Below are 18,393 nucleotides of genomic sequence, written 5' to 3' on the forward strand. Positions count from 1 at the left end.
TACCTGTAGGTAGGTACCTAAGGTAGGTAGGTAGTAGTACTCTTTTCCGTCTATGTGCATGCCTTACCTACATCGTACGCAAATGTGCCGTGCCTCTATACCGGGTACATAACACCGACGTCTTCCCCCTCCACCGATCCACGCCACTCCCCATCCTTTTCCCCTTCATCCCTTCACGATACCCGCGACGGCCGTGTTACCGCTACTGCTCGTATCTATTTACCCGACTGGCTTCTCCTCTTACCGCGTTCAGCGATATTTCCGAGCCCCGGCCGTATTAGTATTACGGAATGGGTACGCAGTCGGGCGAGCAATGCGAGCCCACGAACAAATAAAGATCTCCGAGGAGCCCGCCCTGCCACCAGGACGTAACCCGGCTACATATGCCGTGTCTGCCCTCCTCCAACCCTCGATATAGACTCGAAGATATCATTCGTACGCCAACCGGCTGTGTACCCCGCATTCTCCCACCGCTATTTTTCCGGCGTCGTCCGCGCAGGCCGAGTGCCCGCTCGCCATCCTCGCCCTCTCAACGAGCCATCGCTCGCAGTCCAGAGCTGTCGGCAGCGCGTCAGATGGGTGACCTGGCGAGAGCCCCGGCGGTAGAGCCCCAAGAGCGAATGAAATAAATAAAAGGAATGACGAAATAAAAATACGGCACACAAGCTTTCTTTAACCGTCTCCAACGTCGAAGACTAGACCAGCTGGACGCCCACGCGGTTGTGGCATTCCCTCCCTGCCAAGCCTCGCGGACTCTTAAAATAGTCGTGCCAGATACCTGTGTCCCGCTTGCTAGTCTTAAGGCGTTCGACTGGGCGGGTTGCCGTGCTTCTCTTCCGCTCGACAGGTTCCTTGAGGCGTAGGCGACGAAGGAGAGCCTGCAACCCCTTGGTATTATAGTCGGCCGCGTTGGTTGTACCCACTCGATTGGCTAATACCAGTACGCATGCTAGTATAGATCTAACATATTTCTGGAGCTCGAGCTATCGATACAAAAGACGGATATAGTCTAGCGACCGTTCTGGTATTAGCAGAGAGACGGCCGCCTTATCTCTAATACTAAGCCGACTAGTCACGGGTCTCCTGGCAGGGGCTGGGGAAACGCTCGACCCGATGGCAGCCCTTTAGTCCCTAAGAATAGGGCTCCACGATAGCAGTCATCATGAGAACGTGCGCCGCTAAGGCGGCCGGGATGCCGTATTATCTGGTGCCCTAAGTTCCCAGCGTCTCGTCGGCAAGACACACTGGATGAGGCAACCCGTGATAACTAACCGATATCGCAGCCAAATGAAGCTCGATCTATCGCATTAACTAACGGGATCCTACGACCGAGCATGTGCTGTGTCGCCCGTATTCTACTAAAGCTAGAGGCCTTCATTGTCATGAATATCTTCTCCGCGGCCTCATCAAACGACATTAGAGACATTCCGTATGCTAAGTCTGTAGTTACGCATTGAGGCTCTCGCATCTCTCTTCCGGATGGGATACGAGGCTGGACCTTAGTTTGTTGTAGTTGTGGTAAGAACCAATCTCGTCGAGCGAACTCGGCTCCTCGCAGCTTGGTGTCGGTCATACGAACCTAAACCACGTAGGCCCACTGCAGCCTTAAGCCCGGGAGGGTTACCCCCTCAGCACACCCTCCATCCTCTGTATCGTCGCGAATTAAAGACACGATCCTATCCGGAGAGCAGGAGGCCCTGGTTACCGGTTGGTCCACGGGTTGCCCAGTCGGCTTGCCTGGGTGACACCCGGCAGCGTCGCCGGCAAGTACCTGCCGACGGTTGACATGGCGGTAAGCCGGCACGCTCCTGCTGACTCAGGTGCTCAGCCTAATCCCCAGCTATTCCCGGGGGAGACCACCCACCGGACCAAGCGACCCTTTTCCTCTCCCCCTACCCAATCCGCACCCCCCCTTCCCCCTAATCCGATCGACAGGTACCCTGGCACGCCGTCATCGTCGGCGCGAGCAGCACGGGCGCGCGCTCCAACACAAGGACGAACTCGCAGGGCCCCTCCGCCGTGCACTCGCGGACGGGGGTAACGTTGTCGCCGACGGCGAAGCGCGCGGTCGCCTCGTACGTCTTGGCCGTGATGCCGCCCTAGCGGGTGATGTTGTAAGCGAGGGCGAGGGCGATGTCGACGTGGGCGAGCCCCCCGCTGCCGGGCGCGACGGCCACGTCCCGCACCGTCGCTGCCCACGCCCGCCGTCGTCTCGACACACCCCGCGCTCGCCCCGAACGCCGCGTACCCCCCGCCCGCCGCGTGCGGCGCCGGCTCCGCCGACACCCGGTTCGGGTTCGCCACCGCCAGCTCCACCGCCACCGCCTCGCCACCCGCCGCCGCGACGACCCACACTCTCGTCACTTCCCACGGCGCCTGCCCTATGAACGGGTACCAGTCGAACGCTAACACCGCATGCAGTTAGAGGAGGAGCGCGAGGAGCGGCGTTGGGAGGATGATCGGGAGGCGCATGGTGCTGGTTCCGTTGGCGTTAGGGGACCGGTTGTGCTGGGGAGACAAATTCGGTGCTTGGGATCGAGGGGGTCGTGAGTCGTGCTGTTGTCCTTGCGCGGTTCTGCGCTGGGTCGGGATGATTGCTACGGCCGAAGATCTAATTACCAACGCAAGTGTCTTTTGCTCTCATGCTCTAATCGCCGCGGTCTGCCGTGCGCAGTTGCGAGCTGTTCCGGCAGGAGGGTGTGCCTAATATAAACCCATTCCGCGCGGGCGCCGGTCGGCCGGCAGGTAACGTTGGACCGCCAGGTCGCACTGCGCAGGGGCAGGCGCCAGGCGGCCAAGTCTAGAACGGAGCGAGCGGAGGTCTAGAGCTGTTCGTCGCGGGTGCGAGGCTTCTTCCTTCGTGTCTAGCGTGAGAGGCCCAGCGCGTGGCGCGTATGGCCCACGCCGGCTAAATACGGCAGCATCTTGCTGCGTCAACATGTAAGCTCCGGAGTCATTGTCGCTGGGTCCAGGCCCGAAGCCGCATACCTAGATCTCTTCTTCTCTGGGCCTCCGTACGAAGCTCGTATGATTCTCGTCGCCGGAGCCGCGGTCACGCACCGGTGGGGCTGGGTGGAACGTTGCACGCGTCGTCCTGCGGCGCTCTGCGAGTCTGTATGTGATAGACCCAACGTGGACGGCCCCAGCGCCTCTCGTTTGCGGCGGCGGGACTGCGAGAGACCCAGGCCTTCTTGCCTGATATTGGGCGAAAAGCTGGGCTGGGCGTGCGTTGGGTGGCATGCCGGCATACACTACGCGCCGGGAAATAGGAGAGGCAGTACGAGATATGCACACAACAAGTTTCCCTATTTGCGACTGACAATCATAATTTAGCATGCCGATAGGCACGAGACCGACGGCAAGTATAACAGAGGTAAGTATTCCCGTGTCTCCAGCTTTCCATCTCTAGAATGAGGCATTTCAATCGATCCTCCGTACATCCCTCCAGCAGCTCATAGAGCACCATCGTGGCGCGAGCCGCCCCTCAAGCGCTGGCGTTCAAGACGCTGTCAATGGTCTCGGCATCCTTGAGCAGCTGCTTGTCTCCCAGCCTCGGGCCGACGATCTGCAACGCGACCGGCGCCCCCTTGAAAAGCTCCGGGTCATCTGGGAGGATGTTAGAATCCAAGGCAAAAGAGGTAGGCACGAAGTGCGGAGAGGTATGCGTACACATATCCTGGTTCTTCTTATCGGCCTCATTCCTGGGCTTGAAGTTGGCGTCGACGGGGTCGAGGGCCGGATCGGCGTGCGTCACTGGCACGATGATGGCCGGATACTGAAGATGGCATTAGACGGCCGCGACGACAAGAAGGTTGCCGGTAGACACAAGAGGAACTTACATCAGCCACGTTGCAGAACACGGTGTAGATATCGCTCGTCCAGTCGCCGGGCCGGACGGCAGTGTGCGCGCCGGCGGGGGTAAGGAGGACGTCGCAGCCGACCCTCTGCCACTCGTCGAGCAGGACCTTCTGGAGGTTGAGCTTCTTCGTGTTCCACTGCCACGCCTGCTCCTGGGTCTTGGCGGGGATGTCCCAGAAGCCGATCTTGTTGACGCTCGGCACGACGGGCTCGCCCGACTTCTCGAACTCCAGCCGCGGGTACGACAGCCCGTCGATCGTGAACAGCTGCTCCGACACCTCGCGCACGCCGGTCAGGTCCGGCGGGTTGAACTCCCGCACGTCGAACCCGGCCGCCGTCAGCTTCGCCACGGCCTCGCGCAGGCCCCGGCGCACCGGCGGGTGCGGCGTCAGCCCCGACTCGTAGATGACGCCGACGACAGGCTTGCGCGCCGCCGGCTCGAGCTCGAGGATGTTCGGGATCACGGCCGGGTCGAACAGCCACGGTTTCGCGTCCCGGACAATGCGCGTGAAGAGGGCGAGGTCGCGGACCGAGTGCCCGAGGGGTCCCGTGACGGCGGGGATGCCCGTGTTGGAACCCGTCCAACCCGAATACGAGTACCCGATCATCGGGATGACGCCGAAGCTTGGCTTGTATCCGTAGACGCCATTGCATGCCGAAGGGATGCGAATCGAACCACCGACGTCAGTCCCGACGCCGAGGGCACTGCACCGGAAAGCTTGGCTAGAGCCTTCGCCACCGCTGCTGCCTCCGCACGTGAGGTTGGAGTTGACGGGGTTCTTGGTCTGGCCGAACACGTTGTTGTGGCTCTCCGCGACAAGCATCGTCTGGGGCACGTTCGTCTTGGAAATAACGACGGCTCCGGCAGCTTGTATGAGCTCTGGTAGCGGTGACGTGCGGTCGGCCGGCTGGAAGACCCGGGACATGTAGCCATTGGTCGAGTCGTACCCCTTAAAGTGGAAGCACTCCTTGAAGGTCATCGGGACGCCGTGCAGCGGGCCGACCACCTTGCCGGTGCTCTTGTAGATATCGTCGAGCTCCTGCGCCCTCTTGATCGCGTCGGCGAACATAATTTCCGTCAGCATGTTGCAGAGCTGCTGCCCGATGGCGGCCCGCTTGCAGAAGGCGGTTACAACCTCGGCGGCAGTGTATTTGCCCTCGGCGATGGCGGCGGCCAGCGAAGTCGCGTCATACTGCTCGCCGGTGATCGTCAGCTCGGTCTCGGAGAGAATCCCGGAGGAGCTGGCAAACGGGCGAAGGTCAAAAGTGCCCGCCGGCGGGAGCTGTTTCAACTTCCATTCGGCTGGTATTCTGGAGTCGCGCTCGGCGGCCTTCGCGGCCTGGAGCTCTTGCCAAGTTCTCTTGACCGCTGTCTCGGTGGTGGTACTCATGTTGCCTTATTTCTTTCCGAATATCACACCGCAGGTATCTATTATCAGTGGACAGTGGATTAGGTAGTCCCTATATCGACTCGTGGTGGTCTGTGTATCTCAGGCCCGCATCCAACGGCGGGCTTCAGAGGCTGAAGCGTGCTGAAATAGGAATATCCCCCCCACACGAAGCCAACACAGTCGTGTCGCACCGGCCGCGAGAAGCCGCCCCGATATGTCGCTAAGGCGGGGCAAGGAGCCGGCGTCGGTTCGCCCAAGGAGTTGGGGGTGAGGAGAATTATTCGGCTAGTCATCCAGGAATTCCCCCTATTAGGATCCTCTATGCGGTCTTGGCGCCACCCTCTATGCTAGATAATCTGATAATCTACCCCAAAAATCCTTCCTTCTCTCACTATTCACCTTATCTGCTGGATATCGGAAGGTCGTATGGGCTCTCCCTAGTGTTCGGGATCCGGGTACCGATCGGATGACTCGTTCTGTTGAATATTGATGTTATCTGCGGAGATTCTCCTTACCTCTAGTATTAGGCATCTATATAGACCCTGGAGACTTGTGCGGGAGGATTGGCCTCTGCGTCTTCGGCGTGTGTTATACCGTCGCTATCCATCCGTCCCTGTCGGCAATATGCGTGATTCGCGCGAACTTTCGGCCCAGACCTTGTCGTATGGGTTGATAACGGGGTGTAATGACCTCGAGTCTCGACGCTACGTCTACACCCCAGCAAAGATAGCAAGGGTCTTATCATATGGCTGCTAGATACGATGGTCCGACCCCGGATAGACGAGGTTGCTCTTGACGATCCCCTTCTCCCCCCGAGCTAGCAACAATAACAACGGAGACAATACTACAAGGACGAGGAGGAGCATTTAACAGGCTTCTCGTCGTCGCGGTCATCACCATCAATCCCCAAACACGCTCCCATCCGAATCCTTCAGAACCTGTCCTCGTTACTGCCGCGAAAATGTCTGAGAAGGAGGTCATCCCGGTTGCTGAGAGCACGGCCGACACCGAGCGCGGGGTCGGAGCCGTGTTGACGGAGGAGAAGGGCCTGTTCCGGCGTATGATTAGCCGGCGGAACGACCTCAACGAGCTCGGAAAGGACATGTTGCAGCAATCGCAGCAGTATGATAAAGCTCAACTCGAAGCGGACGCCATCAAAGTCCGGAGAAAGCTCGATTCCATCGTGCTTCCAATGGTACGACACTCCCCCCTCCCCCCCGCACCCCAAATTAGTCTGTGGCGTCCGTTTCTAACGGTGTAATTCCTCCTGTAGATGATGATCACTTATATGTTGTCGTTTCTCGACAAGCAGACGTATGTTAACCCCGAGCAAGCACCCACACAAGTGATATGTAGATTTTCAAGTAACCATGCCGGACGTTTAGCCTCAACTACTCAAACGCGTACGGCTTGCAACCGGACACGAACATGAAAGGCGACAACTACTCTTGGGTCGCCTCGGCCTTGTATTTCGGCTGGCTCTGTAGGTGACGATTCTTCCTTAGCCTTCCTTAGCCTTGCCACTTAGCAGCATGCTGATACAGCTAAAAGGCGGTGCGTGGCCGTGGAACCTGCTGCTGCAACGCGTCGCGATCGGGAAGCTTGTCGGCGGCATGCTGTTCGTGTGGGGGGTCGTCTGCATGCTGCAAGCCGCCGTGTTCAACTTCAGCGGCTTCTTCGCCATCCGATTCTTCCTCGGCATGCTCGAAGGCTGCATCTCGCCCGCGTGGGTGCTCCTAACTTCGATGCTGTGGACCCGTAAGGAGCAGACCCTGCGAAGCTCCATCTGGTTGTGCACCAACGGCGTCTCGAACATCCTGGGTGCCCTTCTAGCTTACGCCGCGGGTGTGGCGCAAGGACTGGCCGTAGCTCAGTGGAAGTTGATCTTCCTCGTATGATTGTCCCCCACCCCGGACACGAGAAAAAGGATAAGGGCTAACGCGAAAATGAGTAGATTGTCGGGGCCCTCACTTTCGTGTGGGGGTTTCTCATCGTATGGTATCTCCCCGACGGGCCGCACAACGCGAAGATGCTATCGGAGTACGAGCGCGTGGTTGCCGTCTGGCGCGTTTCGGACAACAAAATGGGCCTCAAGGATGCGACATTCAGGTCTTACCAGATCAAGGAGGCCGCGTTGGACGGGAGGTGCTGGCTCCTCTGGATGACGGGAATCGCTTTTGGGATCCTCAACGGCGCAGTGACCAATTTCATGTCTGCCATCATCAAGGGATTCAACTTCGACGCGCTTAGGACCACGCTTCTGCAAGCGCCAGGCGGTGCCTTCGCAGTCGTTGCCTGCCTGTCGATGGGCTTTCTCTCGCAGCTGCCGAACATGGTCGGCGGGTCCATCATGATCGGGTGCTTGCCTGGCATGGCAGGGCTCATCGGCATTCTTACCATCAACATCGAGCATCGCTACGCTCTTGTCGGCATGTGCTGGATGCTCGCCACGATAGGTTCGCCCATCGTGCTGAACTGGACGGTACCCGGCATCAACATCGCCGGACACACTAAGAGAAGCACAGTGCTCGGTGTGTATTTCGTGTGCTTCGTTGTGGGAAAGTAAGTCGATATCTATGAACCCGAGCGGCCAAGCCGCCCCCCTGCTGACGTCACACGTGTTCTAGCATCGTCGGCCCGCAACTTTTCCTGGCCTCGGAGGTGCCGAGATATCCCACCGCGATCAAGGGCCTGCTAGGTACTTATTGCTCGGCCATCTTCCTCCAGGGACTGTACACACTGTGGTGTTGGTGGGAGAACAAGCAGCGCGATAAGATGGCTCAGAGTACCGGCGCGGTAGAGGAAGAGGGGGCGCTAGGCGGCTTCGAAGATTTGACGGACAAGGAGAACAAGTATTTCCGATACAAGCTCTGAGTGCAGCGAGGGGGGGTGTCTCCCCCGTAGGCAACTTTCAGGTTCTGAGCGGGCGAGCTGTTTACGTGTAACTGGGGTTGCGGGCTTGAAAGGCGAATAATGGTAGGGAATACTGACGACGACGACGAAAGGGAAACCTATGATAGATGACGTGACGTGCCGGTGTGGACTAGTTTCGCGGCCGACGGCGTTTAGTTGATGCCACAGAGACTAATATCGACGCCGCCTAGGTACCTCAGGTACGTGCATATATGCATCAAGACGGTGCGTCATGTACCTATAGGCGGTACCTGCGCACCCACTTCCCAGTGAGAGTATACATGTAGAGGTACCTACCTACCTATTTGTAAGTCAGGTGGGATGTGGAGGTGGTGCTAGAGATACTTCAGCTTGATCACGTAACGAGCCGAATGATTACTCAGCCAACCATAAGCACGTCATGGCCTCAGGGCGAGGAATTGGCACACATGCATTTGTAAGACGCCAATCGGGTATCCAGCATTCCCTGGTCGCGCTATACGCTCCGCTTCTATCCCTTCTGGTTTAAATACCCACGCCGCGAAACCACTACGACGTGATGCCATCACAGCGGTAACAGCCCGAGTATCCTCCTCCTCCTCCTCCTCCTCCTCCTCCTCCTCCTCCTCCTCACCCTGCTCATATCTTACCTACATATCCATATAGCACTTAGGTACCTACCTACCTACCTACTTACTTGAATACATAACACCTTGTACGGAGTATACCTACTCAAGTTGCCCACCTACCCAACTCGCGCAACCCCGATCCCTCACCCGCAAGCGCCATGGCGTACGTGGCGGGGAAGTACACCTACCCCTCGCCCCTCGCCGGCTACGAGGGCGCCCCGCCGCTCCCCGACGAGAAGGCCGAGGACGGGAAGAGCTACGTGAACCCGGTCAACGAGACGCTCAGCAAGGCCTACCTCGACTTCCCAGACCCGCTGGACAAGGGCCGTCGCGGTGGTTTGTGAGCTGCCCTCCCCCCCCCCCTCCCCCCGGGCCCCGACGCCATCCGTTCTCCTCCCGCGTCCCACCGTGCCGGGTCGGCATCCCGCACAGGCTTCACTAACTTCGGACGGCGCGCACCCCCCCGCCTAGCGACATCCACATCTATTACTACCAGGCCAACGAGGCCCAGACGAAGTATGCGCGCGAGCTGTGGGAGCGCATCCGACGAGAGTGTAAGTCTCTGATCGCCCCCCCCCCAACTGGCGCCGCGGCTCGGCCGGTAACGTGACCCGCCGCGCCGTAATGGTTAGAGGAACCGTGCTAAGTCAGGGGACCCGTCCGGCCTCCCTCCCCACCCTTTAGTTCCCGAGCTGAGGATCTACCGCTTCTGGGACCGGCCTATAGGGCCGCACCCGGTGGCCATGTTCGAGGTCAACCTGTTCACCCCGGCGCAGTTCGGCGCCTTCGTGCCCTGGCTCGCCATCCACCGCGGGCCCCTCTCGGCGCTCATCCACCCCAACACCTCCGAGCCCGGCGACAGCCCGTCCGGCATGGACGTCGAGCTGCGCAACCACACCCAGCGCGCCATCTGGATGGGCGAGCGCCTGCCCCTCGATCTCGACAGATTCGTGTGAGCGCGGCGGCCGCGTGTCGCACCTTGTCGGCGACGCTTCGGCCGGGCCGGCGATGCCGTGGTTGGTTGCGTCGCGGGCATCTTCTGTTGTGCACTGCCCCGGCTCTCTAACCCCGTTCTGCATAAAGATACTGCGTGGACCAATTCTATAGCCAATTTACTAAAACTCGTAAAATGCATAAGTCTTACATAGCCCCAAGTACAAGAGTAGGTAAGCAGTGTTGCGGATGAGCTTGTTTCTCTGTAAGCCAGAGCCAGAGACTTTAGAAAAGTCTCCGGGAATGCGATACGCATCCCTTTTCAAGTTGATTGGTTTCGTAGAGTGTTAGAATTGTACTCTTACGTGGACCTTAATCAGCCTGTCCTACACGTATGTTGCCGTTAGGCTTGTCCGCACAGCTAACGCCAACCTTGCTACCGTGTACGGCTCTTTGGCATAACATATGATTGTAAATACTCGAAAGTAAGGGTCCCGTCGGAGGTCCCCAACCCATCTTGTTCCGGAGTCTGGCCCGAGGCTAGGGGGCAGATGGTTATGTAGGGGAATCTGCGAACAGAGTGCGAGACAAGGAGAGCAATATAAATTCTTCATCGAAGCACCCACTAACCGCCGAACGCAGGGCTCAAGCCTTGCCTAATTGTGCTGGTGCCTACGTTATAAGGATAGGGATAAGAAAGCCACTACAGGGGAAATGTGGACGGGGTAAGGACGCTTTATACTACAGGTATCATGGCTCTTTAATATGGTATGATATCGCTGTGCCAAATAATCCGGAGCGTAAGACTGCTGTGGCAGAGGCGCTTTGCTGGTACCGGTCGTTCTCATCTCGGTGCTGTTCAATCGTGCCGGCGTATCATAGGCACTACCCACAGAGCCCGTAAGGCAGGATGATGATATAAACGCATGGTTTCGGCTGTCAATGCGCAACCCGCAGGCTAGACTGCGAGAGCTATAAAACTTGCAATGGCCACGTTAAGAGAGGAGCTGGTGTCCGTTCGGGATAAAACCCATGCTCAAGGCTACGTGGCTTCCCAGACGCCGTCTCCGGCGAGATTCTCGCCGAGACCGAGAGCGTAGAGAAGTTCCGAATGGACACGCTTCAGCTTCTCGTGAGCCCCATCAGCGTTCTCGACTCTGAGACTAGTATCCAGCAAGCTCGCTCTGCACAGAACCTCACGCTGCTAGCGGCCGTGTATGTCCCGCTAAGCTTCGTGACGCGTATTTTCGGCACGAACGTTCGGGAGATAAGAGTCGCCGGTATCAGGGTGGGTGTGCGTAGTGACATTGGAGATGACAGTTGCGTTCACAGCCGGCATGTTCCTGGCTTATAACGCACGGGAGAAACACTCTCACGAGATGGACGACAAGACAAAGTGGTCTTGGGAGGAAAGAGACAATGGCAGCGACGGTATGGCCAACTCACCCTGTTTTCCATAGAACCATCCTTTATGGCAGCGGGAATCAGCAGCGAAATCAATACATATCAAATGGAACCACTCGACCGCACGACACGTATATTTTCTCCTATCTACCCTCCTCCGGCGGGCGCACGCGGGGGCGCGCGCGACAGCTCTCGACGAAGGCGAGGACCTCGGTGTTAAAGCGGTCGGGCTCCTCGTAGAACATCCAGTGGCCGGAGCCGAACAGGACGAGGCGGGCGCGGCCGGCTCCGCTCGCGTGCTCGACGCGCGCGGCGACCTCGCGCATCCCCGCGAGCGGGAAGCAGCCGGTGCGGCGGCCGGCCAGGACCAGGGCCGGCGCGGCGAGCGCCTCGAGCGCCTCGCGGTGGTCGTAGCGCGTGTGGTCGGCGAGCAGGCGCGCGAGCCACGCGCCGTCGCAGCGCGCGCTGATCGCCGCGAAGAAGGCCGCGTCCGCGTCCGCGTCCGCGCCCGCCCCGTCGCCCGCCTCCGGCGCGTGCCGGTACCCCAGGCACGACGCCGCGAGCTCGCGCCCCGCCGCCTCCGGGTCCGCCGCCCACGCCGCCTGCGCCGCCTGCAGCGTCGCCTCGTCGTAGCAGCTGAGGTGCGCGCGCGACGCGTCCCAGCCGCGGCCCCTCTTTGCCTCCCCGCTCTTCGCCTCCCCGCGGTTGCCGTCGCCCGAGTCGTCCGAATCGTACAAGAAGTAGTCCCCGAACGCCGAGCGGTCCTGCAGCGGCGCCTGGTCCGCGAACACGTACCCAGCGAAGTCGTCGTCGTCGGACCCGAACAGCTCGACGTAGGTCCACACCACGGCGGCGCCGATGGAGCAACCCACGGGGACGAATTTAAGCCGCTTTCTTTCCCTGTTTTCGGTGCCGGCATGCGTGGAGGAGGGAGGGGCTGCGGCCGAGTAGACCCACCGCAGGTGCGCGACGAGGTCCCGCAGGTCCGCCGCCAGCCGCGCGACGTGGTACCCGCCGGCGGGGCGCCCCGAGTTGCCGTGGCCGCGCAGGTCCGCCGCCACGACCCAATGCCGGCTGGCGGTCAGCCCGGGGTAGTTGCGCGTGAAGTACCGACTCGACCCGCTGAAGCCGTGGAGCAGCAGGATGCAGATCTCTTCTTCGGCGTCCTCGGTCTCTCCCCCTTCCGAGTTGGCAGCGAGGGTAGCAGCGGGGAAGGGTAAGGAAGGCTGCTGCTGGTGCGAGTCGCGGTTGGTTGGCCGCGAGGTCTGGAACGCGAGCACGCACCCGTCGTTGGCGACGCAGTACGCGTACGCCATCCCGGGCTCAGCATCGCTGGCCATGGTGTGCTGTGTACCGTGTGAGCCTGTGTCTGTGTCTATGCACGTGTCTGCGTGCCCGGGACTGGATGGGACAGCCCGGTGCGTCGAGAGCACCCAAGCCTAATCTAGGTAGGACCGCGGTGCCGGTCGACCGGCCTGGTGTGTTGCGGCGTACGGGATTCGGGCCGTGGAGGTGGGATGGGGGCTTGTGGGATGGGGAGATGGAGGATGGAGGGATGGCGCGGGGTGCGGAGGTGAAGGGGTTACAGGGGTACGTGTGTATCTAACGTAATCGCCGGGACTCGGCTGCTGCATACCCGATACTACGATATACAGCAGAGGGAATAAGGAGTGCAGCCAAAGGTGTACTGCACTCGTGGAATTACGCGCAGTGAGCAGACACCATCCCCGACCCCCGGCTTACCCGGCGTGTTATATGATAGGCGTATGGCAAGGGCCATAAGCTTGATGACAGCTCGTGTAATTCGGAATTATCGACTAGTGTCGATTTTATTAATAGCCCAGTGTGGGCAAGTAAGCAGATCGCCGGGGCGTCAAGTCGCGCTAGCTTCTATCCTATGTAAAAATACGTGAAGATTGACTCGATGTCTCTTAGAACATACGCCAGGTCTCCGTGCCTGGGCTATGGAGCGCAACGCCGTCTCTATGCCTATGCGTTTTTGGATCCGAACCCTCGAATCCGCGGGGGAGACCTTTATATCGAAATACTCCTTCCCGCTTCTGTCGTTGCTTTACCTACCCCCTTCTCATGTGCCCCTTGCACATCGCAAATCAGGCAAAGCCTTTCTTCATTAGCCGTCCCGTATATTGATTGGGACACTCATTACCACCGTCGTAATTATTGTTCCCGTCGTCATCGTACCCCCACCCCTCCTGTTTCGGGTACATCACCTTCGGTTGAAGTTCAAATATCGGCTCTGGAGGTCCGCATTAGTACACATAAGAAGCGAAGGAGGGGGTTAGGAGGCTCGTGACTTACCGCGGTGAATAAGATTATCAAATTGCTACCGACGAAGGCTAGGAAGATTCCGAGTTCTCTCCACCGTAGATCGAAGCTGAATCCGAGAGGCTCGTAGAACTGGTTGCCCAGCTTGTAAGCGCAGTATTCGCAGGCGCTAGTCGCGTTATCCACGAGGTACCCGGGGCCCCTGTAGGTATCGAAGAAGGTTGACATGTACTCGCCGCATGTCTGGCCCTCCGGGGCGCTGAACCTGTTCAGTTCCTCGGGCCTGCAGTTGACTTCGAGTTGGTCGAGAGCGGTGGTCACCGTTCCGCCGATGAGACGAGTGAAGGGGTCCAGCTGGTACAGCCATGCCCGCCAGAAACCGGGCATCTGGGGTGCCGGGATCGCCACACCACAGAACATGGCAAAGGTGATGACGATGAAGGGATCGTACTGGCTCGAGACGAAGCTAGACGGCGAGATGGCGGCTAGAACTTGACCCAACGTGACGGCGAAAAACTCTGTGATCAATACCATGAAGTACTGGTAGCCGGCGCGGGAGGATTCTGACTGGAAACCGGGGATGTAGTAGAGCGGCACAAAAAAGACAACGGAACAGATGATCGAGTACGGCAGCTCGGCAATGACCATGGCCAGAGTGAAGGTAAACGTGCTGTACATCTTGCTGAGCTGCTCGCGGAAGAAGATGGCTCGCTTGATGACGTACATGAGCTCGACTTGGGGCATGAGCAGCGCGGGAAGGACCGTAATCTGGAACATGACGAAGACCTTGTTCTGCAGTGAGCCACGGGAGTCGTCGAGTTGCAGGTATGTCAGACCAGTGAGAATAGCAATGACGACGTGGTTGAAAAAGCGCGTAAAGAGGTAGTTGGGCGATCGCCAGAAAGAGATGTTGGTGCGGGCGATAACGACTTTCAATTGGTGAAGTAGAGGCGACGCATACTCGCGTTGGAGTGACTGGTCAATCTGTGAGGCAGCCGCCTTGCGAGTTTCCTTGAACTGAGAGATGGTATCCTTGACGTTAGCAAGTTCCGGGCTGTCGTCCCAGATGTCAGCCCAGTCCCGGTTACCGACACGAGGACTGCTTCCAGCACCAACAGCCTCCAGCATAAACTCGGCAATGTTGTCAGAGGGACCAGCGACAGCACCGTGACGCCCCAGGTAGTCCCGGAGCACATGAGCATCCTTCCCGATGTCACCGAAGTATACGCAGCGGCCACCTCTCTGTAGCAGCAGCAATCGGTCAAAGTTCTCGAAAAGGGCGGCGTTAGGCTGGTGAATCGTGCAGAGGATGGCTTGGCCAGCGGCTGCGAGCTTCTTCAGGAACCGGACGATATTGAAAGCGCTCTGGCTGTCGAGACCCGAAGTCGGCTCGTCGAGGAACAAGAGAAGCTGCGGCTTAGCCGCCAACTCGACACCGATGGTGACACGCTTCCGCTGTTCGACCGTAAGTCCCATCTCTGGCGTGCCAATGATGCAGTCCGCAATATGCTCCATTTCTAACAGGGCGATGATCTCCTCGACATAAGAGTATTTTTCCTCGCGCGGGGTCTCGATGGGCTGTCGGAGATCGGCGGAGAACCGCAGGGCTTCGCGCACAGTCTGAGTCGGGTCGTGCATGTCGAGCTGCTCGGCGTACGAGGTCGATCGCTGGAACTCCTTGCCGGGTTTGGCGCCGTCGACGAGAACATCACCGCTGATGACACCGATGTTCTTCCTCGACGCCAGAACGTCTAGCAGTGTCGTTTTTCCGGCCCCAGATGCACCCATGAGGGCAGTCAGCTGGCCGGGCTTGCAGTAACCATAGACATTATTGAGCAAACGGCGAGTACCACCAGGAACTGGGACGTCGTAATTGAGATTCTCCCATGTTAAGATGCTGCTGGACTCGATCTTCAACGTGCTTCCCTCTTCCTCCTGCTTCGACTTCTGTCGTTCAAGTCGCTTGTTCTTGAGAACCTCGTTGAGCGCCGTTCGCTCGGGGTTGGGCTTAGCGAAGACCTTGGCCTGGTTACCACCCATACCGTACTTGACGAACTCGCCCAACACGACATTCATGATGAGGAAGAATACGATGATGGCCATGATGATTCCGAAGTTTCGCCATAGATCCCCGGGCGCGTAGGCAAATCCCTGTGTGATGTACTCGGCACCGAGCACTTCAACGCTACCGGGCGTGGACCCGGGCAAGGTGCAAACCTGATGGCTGATGTTGTTATATTCAGGCCCAGAAGGAATGAGCGACTCCGACGAGCATGTCAACCGACTGTTGCCAAACTCGTTCGCCATCAGACTGGAAAAAGCTAGACCCAACGCATTGATCCAAAAGATCCATCGCAGCCAAACCTGTTGCTGCTGATACTGAATGAGATAACCGGACGTGAGGATGAACAAAGTAACCGTGACGACAGCAAACTTGATAGCGTAGTCGAAATCTGGACTTAGGCAAGCGATGATGCGGAAGTAAAGGGTCATAGCGATGTTTCCCACCAGAATCATGAGGTAGAATGTGAAGAATGCGCCCGCTGTTCTGGTCAAGTTGGACATGAAGTAGACAATGATCGAGAACACCAGAATCCGAACTGCCGAGAATGCCGTGTCCACGAAGATTTGAGCTATCCACAACGCCGAGGGTCGATGGAAGGTATAAGCCTTGTGCTTATTCACGATCGGCCGGCCCGTCATAGTGGATCCTAATTCGGAGAAGGCCTCGAAAGCGTTGAAGAGGAGCGAGATGAACAGAAGACCACCCTTACCGAAGGCGCTGGCCGAGGTTTGTTGCAGATTCAGATAGAGCGTGCCGAGAACAATTCCGATGATGATACTGCGGAACCAAGACAACGAGAGACTGAGTTTATCCTGTAGCTTGAGGACAAATTGGCGCTTCATGAGGGCCCAGACCTGCAGGTGAAATCCTACGCTGTAGACGGAATGCTTCGCGCCGCCGCGCTTGCTTTCGCGGACGGCAAGACGGAAATCGTCGTGGCGGGCAACCTCACGCTCGTGCTCGAGTTTAGTCTTGTATTCGACCATCTCGTTATTCAGCTGCTGAGAGAACCGGGACTTCTCGAACGCTTCGGCTAAGGTCTCGGGGCTGTGAGGAGCGTTCGACGGCGAGTAGCCGTCTGAGTAGGCGCGCTCGAACTCGTCGGTGCAGCCGGTAACGTAGTCGGGCGTCGTCTGTCGCGGGCGCGGCAGGAATCCGAGCCCCTCGAAGTAGGCTCGCGCCTCAGCGGCAGGGCCGAAGTATACCTGCTTACCAGCATCGATGACCAGCACCTTATCAAATTGGCGATAGATATTCTCGGACGCTTGGTACAGGGAGACGAATGTCGAGGTCTTGTAGAGGTCGGTTTGAATTCGGAGCGACTTGACGAAGTCGAGAGCGGTGCTCGCATCTAAACCGCGGGTGCTGTTGTCCCACGACAGAATGCAAGCGTTGGTGATCATCATCTCGGCGATGGAAACACGCTTCCTCTCTCCGCCAGAAACGCCACGGACAAGAGCATCACCGACCACGGTCTTGCGAGTGTGCTCGATGTTGAACATCTTGAGGAGTGTCGTTATCACATCCTCCTTGAATTTGTTCTTAGTCATGCCGGCCGGTAGTTTCTTTCCCACCTTGGTGTCCAGTGCGAAGCCCAAGGTCTGCTCCACGGTAAGAGTGGCGTGGTGAATGTCGTCTTCCTGGTTGTAGACAGCCTCACCGCGGTACTGCTTGAAGTCCTTAGCGGTAAAGGGCCCATAGAGAACCTCACCGGCGACGTCGGTGTACCCCCACCGCTGATTGGCGATGGACTTGAGAAATGTTGTGCAACCCGATCCCGGTTTCCCGAGAACGAGGACCATCTCGCCAGGATTCACGACGCCCTTGAAATTGTCGAGGATCGTGACCTCGGTACCCCTACTGCCCCTGCCTAAGAGGTCCATCAACGGGGTCCAGTAATCGAAAAAGTCGACAAACGCGTCGGGGAATGTCTTCACAAAGTTGGTGGTTCCGCCCATGCCCTTGACCGTTAGCCCATCCCAGTAAACGCCGATATGCTTCGGCTTGATGCCGGCTTTCCGCTCGGCATCGAGACCGCCGCGCAGGGTGTTCTCGAGGTCGAAGACCTCTCCCGAGTCCTCGGACGAGGGCGCGTCGAGGGTGGCATCGATGCCCTTCTCGACGTCAGTAGTCTCCTTCCGGCTACGGGTCCGGCTGGCTCGCGATAGTCCGGAAAGCTCCCTCTGGAGCTCGGCGAAATCGGCCTCGGCTCGCTCCACAGAAACGCCCGCAGTCTGGGAGAAGCCATTGGGGTTGTTCTGCCTGGCCAGCTCGCGCTGCTCCTCCGGATTCGACGCGGCCACGGTAGAGGTTGAGGATGGAGGTCGTGTAGTCTTGGACGACGGCGTGGATGCATCGTCACGTTGGTCCGCCACCACGCCCGCCGCAAACGGCTTCTCCGCGTCTTTGTCCGACATGGTTTGCGTCCGATACGTAACCTGGGTTGCGGCGACTCTTCCAATGGCCTGCGTGGACCGTTACTACCACTCCGGAACACTCAGACCCTCTCCCCTCTCGAGGGTATCTGGCGGAAGCAGCACAACCAAAGCTCGACGTCGGGTGGGGAAGCAGTCGGGTTAGTAGGGGAGTGTGGTTTAGGCAGCGGAGCCTCCAGAAAGGACCCGTTATTTGCACCAGCGCGGCTTAGATGATCAGACGGTATATGCGACAACTAGCAGGGCAACGCCAATTCGGCCAGAAGAGGAGAAATACGGAAGTAAGGGAGTGGATGGGGGATTCCGAGGGGGGAATGAGGCTTAAGTAGCTATGGTGCGAAACCGTGACAAGGGAACGGGCTCGTATGGAGAGGTCACAAAGACGGCAGAAAAAAATAAGAGTGAGAGAAGGGTAGGGTGAAGGTGGGATGGGAAGAATGGGTACCTAAGGTATGTAGCCGACAGACGGGGCCAGGGACGGGGCCAGGAACGGGGACAGG

At 58.5% G+C, this 18,393-nt stretch overlaps 7 protein-coding genes across 7 annotated transcripts; 3 read left to right on the forward strand and 4 right to left on the reverse strand.

The window, feature by feature from the left end:
- Positions 1–1,919: 1,919 nt before the first annotated feature.
- On the reverse strand, positions 1,920–2,644 carry GGS23DRAFT_594410 (uncharacterized protein; the record flags this gene model as incomplete). Its single annotated transcript, XM_051518157.1, has 3 exons — positions 1,920–2,099; positions 2,200–2,405; positions 2,620–2,644. The coding sequence occupies 3 exons, from the start codon at positions 2,642–2,644 to the stop codon at positions 1,920–1,922; spliced, it is 411 nt and encodes a 136-aa protein (XP_051374986.1).
- Positions 2,645–3,366: 722 nt separating this feature from the next.
- GGS23DRAFT_378326 (amidase) lies at positions 3,367–5,619 on the reverse strand. Its single transcript, XM_051513416.1, has 3 exons — positions 3,840–5,619; positions 3,670–3,775; positions 3,367–3,606 (listed from the first exon to the last, which is right to left on the reverse strand). Exons 1-3 carry the CDS (start codon positions 5,247–5,249, stop codon positions 3,485–3,487), a joined length of 1,638 nt encoding a protein of 545 aa, XP_051374987.1. The 5' UTR covers positions 5,250–5,619; the 3' UTR covers positions 3,367–3,484.
- A 489-nt stretch (positions 5,620–6,108) lies between these two features.
- On the forward strand, positions 6,109–8,228 carry GGS23DRAFT_378311 (MFS general substrate transporter). The gene is made up of 6 exons (XM_051513415.1): positions 6,109–6,444; positions 6,523–6,563; positions 6,635–6,732; positions 6,801–7,141; positions 7,204–7,811; positions 7,877–8,228. Exons 1-6 carry the CDS (start codon positions 6,211–6,213, stop codon positions 8,121–8,123), a joined length of 1,569 nt encoding a protein of 522 aa, XP_051374988.1. The 5' UTR covers positions 6,109–6,210; the 3' UTR covers positions 8,124–8,228.
- Positions 8,229–8,597: 369 nt separating this feature from the next.
- GGS23DRAFT_556347 (DOPA-like domain-containing protein) lies at positions 8,598–10,301 on the forward strand. Its single transcript, XM_051515652.1, is given in 4 exon segments — positions 8,598–8,729; positions 8,748–9,110; positions 9,242–9,324; positions 9,455–10,301. The coding sequence occupies 3 exon segments, from the start codon at positions 8,929–8,931 to the stop codon at positions 9,724–9,726; spliced, it is 537 nt and encodes a 178-aa protein (XP_051374989.1). The 5' UTR covers positions 8,598–8,729; positions 8,748–8,928; the 3' UTR covers positions 9,727–10,301.
- Positions 10,302–10,323: 22 nt separating this feature from the next.
- GGS23DRAFT_556354 (uncharacterized protein) lies at positions 10,324–11,679 on the forward strand. The gene has a single exon (XM_051515653.1). It carries the CDS (start codon positions 10,815–10,817, stop codon positions 11,055–11,057), a length of 243 nt encoding a protein of 80 aa, XP_051374990.1. The 5' UTR covers positions 10,324–10,814; the 3' UTR covers positions 11,058–11,679.
- On the reverse strand, positions 11,154–12,861 carry GGS23DRAFT_378381 (alpha/beta-hydrolase). Its single transcript, XM_051513417.1, has one exon. It carries the CDS (start codon positions 12,445–12,447, stop codon positions 11,251–11,253), a length of 1,197 nt encoding a protein of 398 aa, XP_051374991.1. The 5' UTR covers positions 12,448–12,861; the 3' UTR covers positions 11,154–11,250.
- GGS23DRAFT_378386 (ABC-2 type transporter-domain-containing protein) lies at positions 12,860–18,208 on the reverse strand. The gene is made up of 2 exons (XM_051513418.1): positions 13,427–18,208; positions 12,860–13,364 (listed from the first exon to the last, which is right to left on the reverse strand). Exons 1-2 carry the CDS (start codon positions 17,873–17,875, stop codon positions 13,335–13,337), a joined length of 4,479 nt encoding a protein of 1,492 aa, XP_051374992.1. The 5' UTR covers positions 17,876–18,208; the 3' UTR covers positions 12,860–13,334.
- Between the last annotated feature and the right edge of the window lie 185 nt (positions 18,209–18,393).

This window comes from Durotheca rogersii (assembly GCF_024521655.1).
Source record: "Durotheca rogersii strain YMJ 92031201 chromosome Unknown GGS23scaffold_4, whole genome shotgun sequence".
Classification (NCBI taxonomy): domain Eukaryota; kingdom Fungi; phylum Ascomycota; class Sordariomycetes; order Xylariales; family Xylariaceae; genus Durotheca; species Durotheca rogersii.